The sequence below is a fragment of the Nycticebus coucang genome, chromosome 22, assembly GCF_027406575.1.
Source record: "Nycticebus coucang isolate mNycCou1 chromosome 22, mNycCou1.pri, whole genome shotgun sequence".
NCBI classification, from domain to species: domain Eukaryota; kingdom Metazoa; phylum Chordata; class Mammalia; order Primates; family Lorisidae; genus Nycticebus; species Nycticebus coucang.
In genome coordinates, this window is record NC_069801.1 from 27325087 (window position 1) to 27338698 (window position 13612).

The 13612-nt window shown below is 46.7% G+C and overlaps 2 protein-coding genes across 2 annotated transcripts in view; one reads left to right on the forward strand and one right to left on the reverse strand.

Moving 5' to 3' along the window:
• The window catches only part of CSMD2 (CUB and Sushi multiple domains 2), a 580815-nt gene that overhangs the window by 294523 nt on the left and 272680 nt on the right, over positions 1–13612 (reverse strand). The gene's annotated exons all lie outside the window — the stretch shown is intronic.
• HMGB4 (high mobility group box 4) lies at positions 6634–7340 on the forward strand. Its single transcript, XM_053576808.1, has one exon. It carries the CDS (start codon positions 6733–6735, stop codon positions 7300–7302), a length of 570 nt encoding a protein of 189 aa, XP_053432783.1. The 5' UTR covers positions 6634–6732; the 3' UTR covers positions 7303–7340.

Consider the following 13612-nt stretch of genomic DNA (forward strand, 5'->3'; position numbering starts at 1 on the left):
GATTCCTGCAGTGCTCTCAGCACAGTGCCTGGCACATAGCAAACACTCTAAAAACACCCCAAAATGGGGGAGAGGAGAATTCCTGTCTTCTCATGTTAGTTGCCCCCATCCCATCTGGCTTAGTAACGTCTTATACTTTTGGTTTCAGATGGCAGAAATCCCGATCACATGAGCCTAGAGAAGGAATTATTGGCTGCTGTAGACAAACCATAGGAAGAGCAGGGTTGTAGGGATGTGCTGCCTGCAAAGGTGACCAGCACTAGGAGCTCAGGTGCTGCAAAGCCCCTCCCTGCTGTCTATCCTTCTCTCTATTGCAAATGGTGGCTGCTTGACGCTGGAATCAAGACACCCTCAGAGCTTGCTGATTTACACTGACCTTCACCAGCAGAGAAAAGATGAAGAGCTTTGCCCTTGGATCTAATTAGAAAAAGTCCACGAGAAGCCTCTGATTAGTTTCATCTGGGGCATGTGCACATTCCTGGGGCTAAGGACATGGTTCCCACTAGAATCCCATAACAGATTTGGGGACATTTCTCCAAAATAAAGAATGTGTTTAAAAGAAAAGAGGGATACCAGGCAGGCAAGACAAAAGATGTCTGCTGTGGGTGGAAGAGTCCAGGGGGCAGGCTGCACAGCCAGGGCCACCTTCCCACTCTGTGGCATAAGGAAGTAGGTTTGTTAAGGCCTATGAGGGGTACACACAGATCACTATGGGCAGGATGTCCCTCCAAAGTTGATCTTGTTCTAAATCTGTCCCACATCCCACCAGAGGTAGCCAGGCTTGCCTGCCCCCTACCATGCTGATCTCATCCTTGTGTCTAATTATCTGTCCAATTTCCTGTTCCCTGTCCACCAGACCATCTGGCCAGGTGCTGACCCCTTAGTCAGCTTTGGGCAGCCTCTGCCTTTGGGGGGTGGGCCCAGCTCCATGTGCTCCTGTAGGTGAAGTTCTATGGGTCACCCAGGTCAGCTGACCTACTGGACTCAAAACATCCCGTGCCTTGGAGATAAATTGACAAGATCATCTGTAATAAGGGTCAACCCAGATTACAAAAGACTCACTTGAATCCCTTTAAAGTTGAGGTTCAGATGGCTTATTTTTACTCTACCTTCCCTCCTCCTGAAATCCTTTGCCTTGCTCCTTCCAGTTTCTGCCCCTCCTAGCCCCAACCACAGGAGCTCTTAGACTGTGAGTGGAGGGTAAACTCTTGAACCGAGGAGTCACATCAACCTGAGTTTGAAGCCTGGCTCTGCCACTCCCTCCTATGTGACAAATTGCTCTGTCCAGGCTTCTAGAGATGATGTACCTGAAGTATGATCATCCTTTTTATTAAAACATCAGGATTGAAGAACACATCTGATTAAATAACAGTTTCTGGCACAGGGTCAGCACTAAAGACCCTCAGTGTGGCTGCTCATGGCCTGGCCTTCCCCACCAGTCTGGCTTTTTATATGCAGAGATCTAGAAGTGGCCAGATGCTTCCCTTGACTAAGCCTCCTTCCTGAGACATCTCTGTCCCTCAAACACTGCTCTCCCTGACCATCAAAGCAGCAGCCCTCTTGCTCCAGTAGTTCAAAAGCTTTTTATTGAGATGTGTGAGTCCACAAGTGAGTGAATAGACTGAAAGAATCTAAGAACATAAGCATGAATTGGCAAGCAAATGAGTGAATTAGTGACTTAATGAGTCAGCAAGTGGAGAAGAGTGTGTAGAGCTGAATAGATCACGCTCTCTCCCCCTCAAATCCCATACGCGGAGACAAACATTTTTCATCTTTAAATTTTTCATCCTTATTAACACAAGCAGGGGTTAAGGAAGGCACAGGAAAAGTTACAGACCACCAGCTGGATGAGAAAGATACTGTATTAGTTTCCCATTGCTGCGTTAATACATAACTGTAAATTCAGTGACTTTAAAACTACATAGATATATTCATCTTAAAACCAAAATGGATTTCAGTGGGCCAAGATGGAGGAGTTGGCTGGCCGCACCCCTCTGGGGGCTTGAAAGGAGAATCTTTTGCTTGCCTCTCCCAGCTCCTGGTGGCCGCCTACATTTCTTGGCTTGTGGCCTCCTTTTTCATCTTCAAAGCCAACAGTGTAGCATCTTCAAAACCCTCTCTGCCTCTGATCCTGTTTCTGTCATCCCGTCTCCTCTGACTCTGAGATTCCTGCCTTCCTCTTATAAGGACCATGTGATAACAACACATCCACCTGGATGATCCAGGATAATCTCCTTATCTCTAAATCTCCAATGTAATCTTGTCTGCCAACTCCCTTTTGCCAGGGGAGGTAACAAATTCACAGGTTTCAGGGCTTACGATGTAGACATCTTTGAAGAGCCCGTTATCCTACCTGCCACAAACACCTTGCTCAGAAGGGGAAATGCAGCCAGGGAGTCTTGCCCCACAGAGGGGGCAGGAGGAGGACAGAGGAAGCTTCAAAGCATCTGTCAGATAAATGCCTGTGCCAGGTATTGCTGTTTTTGTGAGCACTGGGATTTTTCAAGGCTTAGGTGATTCCAACATGCCCCCAAACCTGAGAAATACTTTGACAGAGAGATGCCAAGAGCATATGCTGCTGAGATTAAGGGTGAAAACCAGGCCCTGTGAGTCCTAGAGGTAACAGATCAAGAGCCAGGTGTCGCAACCCTGATGCACATTGCTGCCAGCTGGGGAGAATTTTAAAAAACTTTATTTTGAAGTAAGAATAAAAGTTGCAATGATAGTACAGAAATGTCCTGTATAGCCCTCCTCTCCCCTCCCCAGTGTTAGCATCTTACATGACCATGGTACATGCATCAAAGCTAAGAAATCGGCATTGGTACTAACTAATTGAATAACTTTATTCAGATTCCCCTGGTTTTTGACTAGTGCCATTTTTTTCTGTCCCAGGATGGATCCAATCCAGCATGTCTCATGCCATTTAGTTGTTCTATCTCCTTGGTTTTCTCTAGTCTTGGTCAGTTTCCTAGGCTTTTATTGGTTTTTTCAAGACCTTGACATTATTGACGAATACCAAGTATTTGTAGAATGTCCCTTCGCATGAGTTTGTCTAATGTCTTCTCATAATGAAACTTGGGCTGTAGATCTGGGGGAAGGATACCATGGGGCTGAGATGCTCTTATTATGGCGTCATAGAAAGGGTATGTGTGATATCAACATGACCTGTTGTTACTGATGATGTTCACCTTGATCACTTGGCTGGGGTGGTGTCTGCCAGCTTTCTCCGCTGTAAAGATACTACTTGACCTTTTCTATGTTCTATTTCTTAGAAGTGAGTCACTAAGTCCGGCCCACTCTGAGGGGAGAGGGGTACCAGATGTTTTTCTTCCATGATGTCAATTTGGAAATCCTAATAGTTTTATCATCTCACTACTTTCAGCAGATATAGTTGTCATGAGCTATACCTGTCCAAAGTTGCTCAGCTAGTAAATGGCAAAGCAAGAATTTGAACTCATATCTGTCCGGCTCCAAAGGCCACACTTTTCCCACTTCATGTTATTGCTACTAAGAAAAGAGGATTTTACAGTCTCTTAGGTGAAAGCTCCCTCTCAGCCTGCCTGGATGGTGCTTTGCAGATGAATCCATGGTTTTTAACCACTGGTGGGTCATGAAATCAGTCTGCTGTTTGCAGTTTAAATAACAAAATAGAGGTGACTGTAATCGAAAATAAGAGCACATCACAGATGTAGTAAGTATGGTTTGGTAAAACTTTTTATTTCTGTAACCTCTCTGTGCTGTGCTACTTTTATCTTTACAATGGGGATAAAAATAGCAGCACTGATGGGATTGTTATGAGAACTGAATGAATTGATATACACAAAGTGCTGAGAACAGGCTGACACAGATCAAGCATTATATAAATATTAAGTATGGATGGGTGTAAATGAGTCATGATGTAAAATGTATTTCTTATTGTAGGCTCCAATAAAACTGTTTGAAAATACTCAACTCACATCTCTAGACCAAGGTGTTGGCAGATTTATGACCCTCCACCTATTTTTGTAAATAAGGTTTAATCGGAACACAGCCACACTCATGCATTTATGTATTGTCTATGAATACTTTGGGAGTTCCAATGGCAGAGCTGGGTACTTGCAAAGAAACTCTGCAGCTCCCAAAGCCTAGCATATTTACCAATGGTCCTGTCTAGAGGTCATTGCATAATCCAGGGAATATTAGACGCCTCTTCCTAGGTGTGTGGCCCTGTCATGCCACTGCCCTCATCGGCATGCATGCCTCTGCAGAAAACTCTGCTGGGCACTTGAGTCTCCAGAAGCTCATTACCCTCTACTTTGAACTGATGCCTACGTGGTGGAAGGCTGGAAACATGGTACTTTGGTTGCAGTCTCAGCAGTAAAGAGATGGCCATTCAAATCAGACATTCTAGGAGCATTTAATAAAGAGACTGTCTACAAGGTAAGGACAGAGCACAGGAAAGTCAACAGAACATAGGAAAGTAGTAGAGAACTCACAGGCTAGTAAAAGCAGAGCTGTTACCACCCTAGGCAGGAGGGAATGGGGGAGGGAGCAATTCCTAAGCCTGGGAGGAGAGTCATTTAGGGAGGACACCTTAAGAGAAGTTGAGACCTTAGTCCAGAGTGGAGAGCCAGCTCTGCGTGAGGAGGGAGCCAGGAGAATGAACGCCTTGATCTCAGCTTCCTCCATCTCTAATCTGTTGGGAGTCCCCAGTAGCTAAACATCAAAGCCAGAGGACAGAGGACCCAGTGATGTGGACCATATGAGTCTGCTTCCCAGGCCAGAGAAGGTTGAAGAGAGACAGTTGGAGAAGATTGGACGAGGATCGGGAAGGGCAAACATTAGCTACCCAGCACACAGAGCATTGATGTAGAAAGCCATGTTTATTCACCTTCCCTAAGCTCCCTACACAAGGGATTCCCCCTGCTTCCTCCCCCCAGATTGGAAGTTTGGCTCAAACACCTTCTACTGCCTTCTGTTTCAGTATCTGCTACCTCCAGAGGGTTATGATGGGTTAATCTTCCTGAGAGAGGTGGAAGGTTAAGTCTGATCAATATGTTTAGACTTCAAAGTTCTTCATGTCCCATCTTTTGATCTCAGGAAGGAGCTGTGTCCTATTTATCTCTGGCCCCCAGCTCACTCTCAAGTCCAAAACACGGCGAAGCCAACATCTAGCCCCTTGGGAGAAAGAACCAGAGTGAAAAAAGCTGCCTAGGCTGAGAAATATCCCTATAGCAATCTGTTTCCATTGACTAGATTCCCCCTACACACAAGGACCGACTTCCTTAATTAGCACCTGATATTTTACAGGCCCCCAAATCCAGCTCCAAAACTACAGCTTATCACCTGTTGGGGATTACCTAGCCAGTCTGAATCAATTTATTACAGGGATGACTTAGGTAGCCCAGTCACCTTGCAGCTGGGCTAGGGCCAGCATTTAGCATTGGGGTTTCTAGTCAATTTCTTTTTCAGAAGATAAATATTGATGTCAGTCCTGGAGCCTTGGGAATGGACTTGTAAAAATTCAAAATGTAGTCTAGTCTTAAGCAAGTTTCCTTGCCAGGCTCAACATCTGAGACCTCTAGGCCTTTACTACCACCTCACCCTCACCCAGTTCTATGAAGGCAGGATAAAGCACAGGCTTGAGTCAGGTGGTCAAAAACCCACACAGTCCCACCTGTTAGTTGTTGTTTAACCTTGAACATGCTACTTTTTATGTTAATGAATCTGGCACTATCACCAACCACTGAGTTAGTATTAAATTTGGTGCCCTATGAGCAAGTACAGCAGTGCCCGAAGGCTCAAAAACAATGCTTTCTCTTTTCTTTTCCTTCCAACTGGAAGACTAGTAGATTTTTTGAATTGACTTTTACAAAAACACAGAAACCAACTAGTTTGATCATAGCTTTGAGGTCTAGCCTAAGAAATAGGGACCTCTCCCCTGGGAGTGGGAAGGCTACCCACTGTGCTAAGAACGCCATCCCATTTTCATGGACTCAAGTGTAATTAATAACATCTCAAGGTGCTCCTCCCTCTTTCCTTTCAAATTTCTTCAGAGACACGAAGAGTTCAGACTCATAGTCCAAGTGCTCAGGTTTTAAATTAGACAACTTTGTCCTGACAGGAACCGAGTCACAGCTGTCACACCTGATTACTTTTAGAGTTAGTACTAAACCCTCTGTACAGCATGAGCTGCTACTGTTCAAGGCAAACAGAAAGCTTCACATTTTATTGTGACAGCTCTGGAGCCATCCACCTCCTCATGTTCATTATTTCCAGGCTGTCTTTGGAAGGGATGATGAGACATCCTGACAAACTTATAGTGAGGAAGGCAGACCCCGCAGCTTGCTACTCCACCTGAGGGATTTAAAGCCCCCAAAGCTGAGCAAAACCCACAGCCTCCAGGAAGCCAAGAAGAAATATTTCTGTGGGAAATAGTGGTTTCATAGCCTTCTTGGAATGGATCCCAGTCTTTCAAGAGAGGCAAAAATTGCCCCTCAAGTCATCAACCAATGAGAGTACCTACATGCAAATGAACGCAGGTGTGGGCTGGGATTGGCCAGCTTGTAAATGATGTCACAATTTTCTTCCTCTGACCTGACAATGCCACCACTACTGAAAAGGCCCAGCCCTGATTGCAGCTCGCCCAGAGAGAAAAACTTCATCTCAAGGAGAGCACCTAGGTTGCTCCTGAAGTGTGGGAACAGAAGTCTCCACTGTCCAAGTTACTGATTCCAGGCAAAAAATGATCTTATGAACATGGGAAAAGGAGTCCAGCTAAGGCCTAAGGTGAATGTCTCTTCTTACATCCACTTTTTGCTGAATTACAGAAACAAATTCAAGGAGCAGCAGTCAAACACCTACATTGGCTTTAAAGAGTTCTCTAGAAAGTGCTCGGAAAAATGGAGATCCATCTCAAAGCATGAAAAGGCCAAGTACGAAGCTCTGGCCAAACTTGACAAAGCCCGATACCAGGAAGAAATGATGCATTACGTTGGTAAAAGGAGGAGAAGAAGAAAGAAGGACCCCCAGGCACCCAGACGACCTCCGTCATCCTTCCTACTCTTCTGCCAAGACCACTATGCCCAGCTGAAGAGGGAGAATCCAAACTGGTCTGTGGTGCAAGTGGCAAAGGCCACAGGAAAGATGTGGTCCCTATCAACCAATGCGGAAAAGCAACCATATGAAGAGAGAGCAGCTCTTCTGAGAGCTAAGTACCAAGAGGAACTCCAAATCTACCGCAGACAACGTAATGCCAGGAAGAAGTGCCAGATGTTGGCTAGGAAACAACGCAGAGGGAAAGGTGACTCGGGCAGAGCTTGATGGATGCAGTTCGAAAAAATAAAATGCCATTCAACCGTCTTGCCTGTCCCTGGTCTTGTGTGGGGGGTAGAGGAGCAGCTGTGGTTGATGCTTTAGGGGGTAGTGAGTGGTTTGGTGGAGGAGAGATTGGGGTGGGGAAATTGATCCTGGGAGGGGTGTAGGGGAGGGGAAGGGTGGCTTTGAGAAAAGTGGTGATACTGTCCAAAGGACATGGCTTGAGCAGGTGGCGGAAGTCTCCAGGGGGTCAGAAGCTGGCAGCTATGGAGGTAGGAACACCCTGGCACCAGGTGGTGGTCCAGGTTGGAGGACCCTACTCAGCGTCAGGCGCAGAAACACGAGGCCCAGTTCTGACAAGGAGGGTTGCAGGACTGGGCAGACAGCCAGGGCCAGAAGGCCTGGAGTTCAGTTTAGGCTCCCATTTCAGGCCCCAGCAGGATATATGATAAGGCTCCTAGTCAGGGGCTCATCCCAGGGATGGGATCAAGCAGCAGAGGTTAGAAAGCTGCAGTTTGGTGGGCCAGAGGGGACCCAGGGTTTGTAGCAAGGCTTAGATACCCTTAATGAGCCAGCCAGGATAAGTCCCCAGTGGTGTTCCCTAGTCAGGATGAGGGTGGGGCTGATTTTACACACACACACACACACACGTGCACGCATGTGTGTGGCATGTGCACATGTATACACAGCACAAGAAAACCAACAGAGGGAGCTTCTGTCTGCAGGTCCCAGGCTTGGAGCATCCACCCAGTCATTTTTCAGTAGATCTAATTAAATTTATGGCAACCTGGCATCCATTCTTCTTGCTCTTGGTCATACTACCCCCACTCCCTGTTGAGAGTGGCCAAGGCCTTGATCAGAGGACAGAATTCCTTGGCCCTAGTAACTGAGTCAGCGACAGGCATGTGATCTCAGTTGGTCCGATCAGGGTGGACCTCAGAACTTTTGTCAGGAATCCTAGGGGAGAACACAGCCCAGAGAGGCTGCTGACAGCCCCCTGGCACCTCACAGAGCCTGAGAATAAGGCCAAAATGGCAGAATCCCCTTGCCATCAGTGCATTCTCCTTCACTTTTCACTTTTTGCCTAAGATGGTTTGAGTTGGGTTTTCAGCTACTTGACAATAATTTGACACGAATGGGATTATGCCCTAAGTGTCTATACAGTGGCTGGAGTTTTCAGGCAACAGTATACTGTGGGCAGTGTTTTACACCAATCGATAAAGATTGAAATGGAATATTTTGAAATGGTTCTCTTGATTTCTTGACATCAAAAAGACTGAGCCAAAATGCAAAGCTTCTTTTTGCAGTTTATGCATGAAACAGACCTCCCTAACTCCACCTCAAAGCCCTATTCTGTGAGGGAGGACTTACAGTTTCTACTCTAGGCACTATTTGAACTTTTACTTTCAAAACAAAAGCAAAAATCCATATCTCTGAGCAGTCTTTTAGAACCGCCTTTGGGGATGAGCAGTAACATAGTGGAGTGATGTCAATTTCAGGGTCTGGAATCAGACACGCCATTACTGGAGGATTCCCATGTACCAAATACTGTGCTGAGGACAGGGAGGTGCACCGTGGATGACCGTTAGTGCCCTGTGAGAACCTTTCCTCTGCTGAGAGAGATGGATATGGGTATAAATCACAGCACTGCAAAGCGAGGCTATTAAAGCAAATACACAAAGTGCCGGGGGGTGGGAGTGGGGACACCCCCCTACTAAGCCTATCCCTGCAGTCTTCATGAAGGAAGCCGCCTCATTCCGCTTGACAACCTTACATGCACACTGGCAGAATTCCCATTCCCCAGCCTCACAGCTGCGATTCCAGCTTGGCTCTGCTCCCCCACCAGCCCAACCTCCACCCTCCTCTCAGGAAACACCCTCATTTTCTGCTTCATTGAGAAAACAGAGATCATCAGACACAAGTGCTCTTGGTTTCTTTCATTCTTAAAATGTGATCCACACCCGTCCTTTCCTTCTGGTCTCATGCCTCAGGGGGAGCTGGCCAGAACCCTGTTCCTCCAGGTCCCTCTTCTCTGCTTCCCTCAGGCCCTTGCTCCTGACTGTAAGGAGGCAGGCCCTTCAGTCTAAGCTTGCAGAAGCTAACTCGATGCTGTGATGTGGCGGTTTCCATCAGCAGGACCTAGGGCAAGTTCTCATTCCCCAGAGCCTAAGGTTTCTCATCTGTGCAATAGGAATGATGCCTGCCTTTACAGGTTGTTTTAGTGATTACTTGAAGTAACACATACAAAGTTTTTGGCACCATCCTGAACACCTAATAAGAACTGTGGAAGACAGTTACATTTGGGAAGAACCTATAATTTCCTTCTAACTAATAGAATGGATGTCACTTCCATGATTATGTAATAATATATAATACTCCATCTGGCTAACTAATTTACTCTGCAGATTCTCCTTGTTGCTGGCTAGTCTGCAGCCAAGTTTGAGAAGTCCATGTGGCAAGGAACTGCGGGAAATCTTCAGCAGCCAAGGGCAGCCTCAGACCAACAGCCAGCAAAAAACAGAAGCTGTCAGTCTTACAACCACAAGGAACTGAAGGCTGCAGCAGCCATTCAAGTGGAGAAGTAGATTCTTCCCCAGTCGAGCCACCAGATGAGATCTTGAGCCCTGGCTGACATGTTAATTGATCTCCTATAAGATCTCAAGAAATGAACCCAGCTAAGCTATTTATTGGACTCCTGATCCATGAAAACAGAATAAATGTATGTTTAAAAGTATAAATGTTTATCACAAGAATGGAGAAGCAAGAATCCAATGTACTCAATTCTAATATGAAGGCAGTAGATGATCTGATACAAGGGGTGGGGTAGGGGAATGAGGGATTGGGGAAAGTGGGGTTGGGGGGGATCATGGTGTATGGCGCACCTCTTGGGGGCAGTACACAATTACAAGAGGGACTTTACCTAACAACCACAATCAGTGTAAACTAATTCTTTGTACCTTTAATGAATTCCCCAAAATAAAAAAGTATAAATGTTTAAACTGAATAAACATGTGTTGTTTTAAGTTACTAAGTCTGTGTCAACTTGCTATATAGCAATAGGGAACTAATATATCACCCAATAAATGCTAGCTTCTTATAATTCTATAAGAGACTGTTTTTAATCTTGTTTCTACCTCCAGCCTGTACCATCCCCATTTAATTTCCTTTCCTTTGTTACCAACCTCTTGAAGGTGGAGGAGCGCCCTCCCCCTTCCAGTGCTAATTAGATCCTGACTTGCACTACTTTGTAGTGGCTTTAGTTGGGTTGTCTTGTTTCCAGACTGTGGGCTCCTGGTGGGCAGCGGCAGTGTGATGTACCACACTCCACTCTGGGAAGAGGGCCCCTGCACAACCAGGCCCCAGCCCGCCTGCCACCTCCTTCTGGTCTCCTGTGTGATTAATTATATGGATGTGGGTGGCCAAGTTAGAGTTTTGGCAACAGTTTGCAGTGCCCCTGCTGAAAACTAACTCCATTAACAGTCCTTTATGAAAAAGACAACAGGAGGGTGTGAATCTTCTGGCTTCTAATGACTGTAATGTGATGACATTGGAGGTAGACAGAGGGAAGCAAGGAGGAGAAGAAGTGGGGGGCTGGCCCTAAGATAATGGGTGAGAAGAAATGCAGGGGTGCAGCATTCCAGCCCCACTCAGTTGGCCTCAGCTGCCCCTGTCCTTGGGAAGAAGAAGGCAGATCTACATCTCTTGATGAGTGAGTCACTCTACTCTGATCCTTCTCTCTTAGAGCCCTTTGCTGTGTTCACGTAGTCATTAATGAATTCAACAAATATGTATTTAAATCTCATGTGAACAATTTAATAGCAACTGTTGTGGTGCTAGGAATACAAGGTCCCTCATCTCTCATCTCCCTCTCATATTCCAGTGAGGGGGAGACAGATAGTAAAAAAAAAAAAAAAAAAACAACCCAACACCAGATCAAATTTCTATGCGGTCAAATGCTGGAAGAAAATAAACCAGGGTAAAGGTAACGAGATAATCCGTGACCAGTGGGGTAGGCAGGGCACTTGAAATGGGTGGTCAGAGGGGACATTTTTAGATTTAAAGGAGAGGAAGGAGCCAGGGATGCCAATGTCCAGCAGCAGGTGCAAAGGTTCTGAGAGAGGAGTGAGGCTGGCATCTCAGAGGGACAGATGGGGGGGGGGGTCAGAGTAACCGGAGGTGTGAGGAAATGGGTGAGGGGTAGGTGGAAAGGTGCAGGCCCTGGCAAGGGATTTATTTTGAAGTCTAAGTGTAATGGACAGGTAGAGAAAGTTTTCAGCAGGGAGGACTCACATGCTTCCAGCTTTGATTTCTCATTATTGGTCATTCTAGAGGCTTCAGAAAGTATCAAGTGCAACCCCTCCAGGGCCCGCAAGAGGCCAGGCTAGACAACACCAAACGCATGGCCTTTTTCCCTGTTGGGGTAGAGGTCAGGAGAAGCCTCCACTGATATTTCCTGGAACAGCTGTAAGCTAAAACCCAAATGTGGGAACTGTGAAACTTCTCTCTCGGTGATGTGTTTTCCCAGGAATAGAGGAAATGGGTTGGCACAGTGGCAGAATCTTCCAGGGGAGTTCTTCCTCCTGGGCCTTGTATTTCCATAGGGAGCAACTTCTGCTAGGCCAGTGGGTCTCAGTTTTGGGCCTGCACCAGAACCAGCTGCAGGGCTTATTAAAACAAGGTGCTGCCCTTCCCCCCCAAGCTTGACTCAGTATTTCTGGGAGTTGGATCTATAACCTGCTTGTCTAAAAGTTCCTAGGTGATGCTGATGCTGCTGGTCTGAGGACCACGGAAGAATTTGTCTCCTTCACTCTGCAGAGGTGTGACTCGTCCTTCCCTCTCCCCCCTTTCCTCTCTCTCTGTCCCTAGCTGTGGAGTACATGAAGGTAGCCCTCTAATCAGGGGACGGATGGATCCTCATCTGTCTTTCTCCTGTAGTTGCCAATTGATTCTGCACTTGAGAGGGGCATAAATACATTTGGTTTTCCTCAAATCCCAAGAGAGAAGTTGATTCTAGTTACACAACAATCAGCTGGCATTTGGGCCACACAGCAGCACTGGGACCTTATGGTTGGTTTCAGCTTCCACTAACTCATCAAATATTTGGGAACAAAAGGTCCATTCCTGGGCCTCTAAGACTGGAGGTCAGGACCACGATGGTGTGAGGTCATCAGGATGAGGTCACAAAGGCATTAGAACTGCCATGTGACCTCTTGTCACACTTCCCACAAGCAATACCTGTCCTACAGTTGTGCTGGGGAATAAATGAAATGCCTGGGACATCACTGTGAATGAAGTCCAGTGCACAGGGAGTGTCCTAGGAATGTGGGTCCCTGCCCTGCTCTCTCAAGGAAGGGGCATAAAGCTGAGAATAACACACAGAAAGGGAGTTTCCAGCAGAAGCAGCCTGGCCCACAGGGAGCCTTGTGACGCTCCAGGCTGGCTGTGACGTCTAGGTTGGATAGCCAGTGACACGAACATTCCGTTATGAGGCTGCCCATGGAGCTTTGCCTTGCAATGGCTCTCCCTGCCCAGCCTCCATTTCCAATCCTTTCTCTGCTCTGTCTGGCTGGGTATGCTTCTGATATTCTTCCCCTTCAAATAGTGAAATGTTTCAGCAGTTGCCCACCACCTATGGGAGTCTGCATGGCATCACTGGACCACTGTGGCCTTGCCAGTTGTGCTGTCACTGGCACTCACTGTGCTGGCAGCTGAAATGGCTCCCAGAGATTCCTGCTCCTGGGTAATCCCCTCCCCTTGAATGGGGGCTGGACCTGGTGACTCACTTCTAATGAATGGAACAAAACAGAGCCAAAGTGTTGGGACGTCACTTCTCTTATTAGCCCATAAAAGACTGTGATTTCTCTCTCTCTCTGGCTCTTCTCTCTAGATTGCTTGAAGCGAACTGACAGTTGAAAGCTGCCCTATGGAGAAGCCCATGTGGCCAGGAACTAGGGTGGCTTCTGGCCAACACCCAGTGAGGAACCGAGGCCCACAATCAAACAGCCTGCGAGGAACTGAATCCTGCCAACAACTGTGTGAGCTTGAAAATGGATCATTCCCCAGTGACACCTTCGCTGCAGCCTGTGGCAGACCCAGCTAGGCAGTGGGTAGAGGCTGAGAGTATTTTGAGGTCCTTGGTAGAGAAATTCTCAATTGCCTTAAAGAGATTGTTGGTGGAAATCTGGACTTTGAAGATGCTGTTGGGGGAGAAGGGTGGTTTCAAAAGGAAATGAGGAATATGTTATTGGCAACTGGAGTGTATTAGTAGTCCGTTTTCTGTTGCTTATAACAGAATATTGGATTGGGTAACTTATAA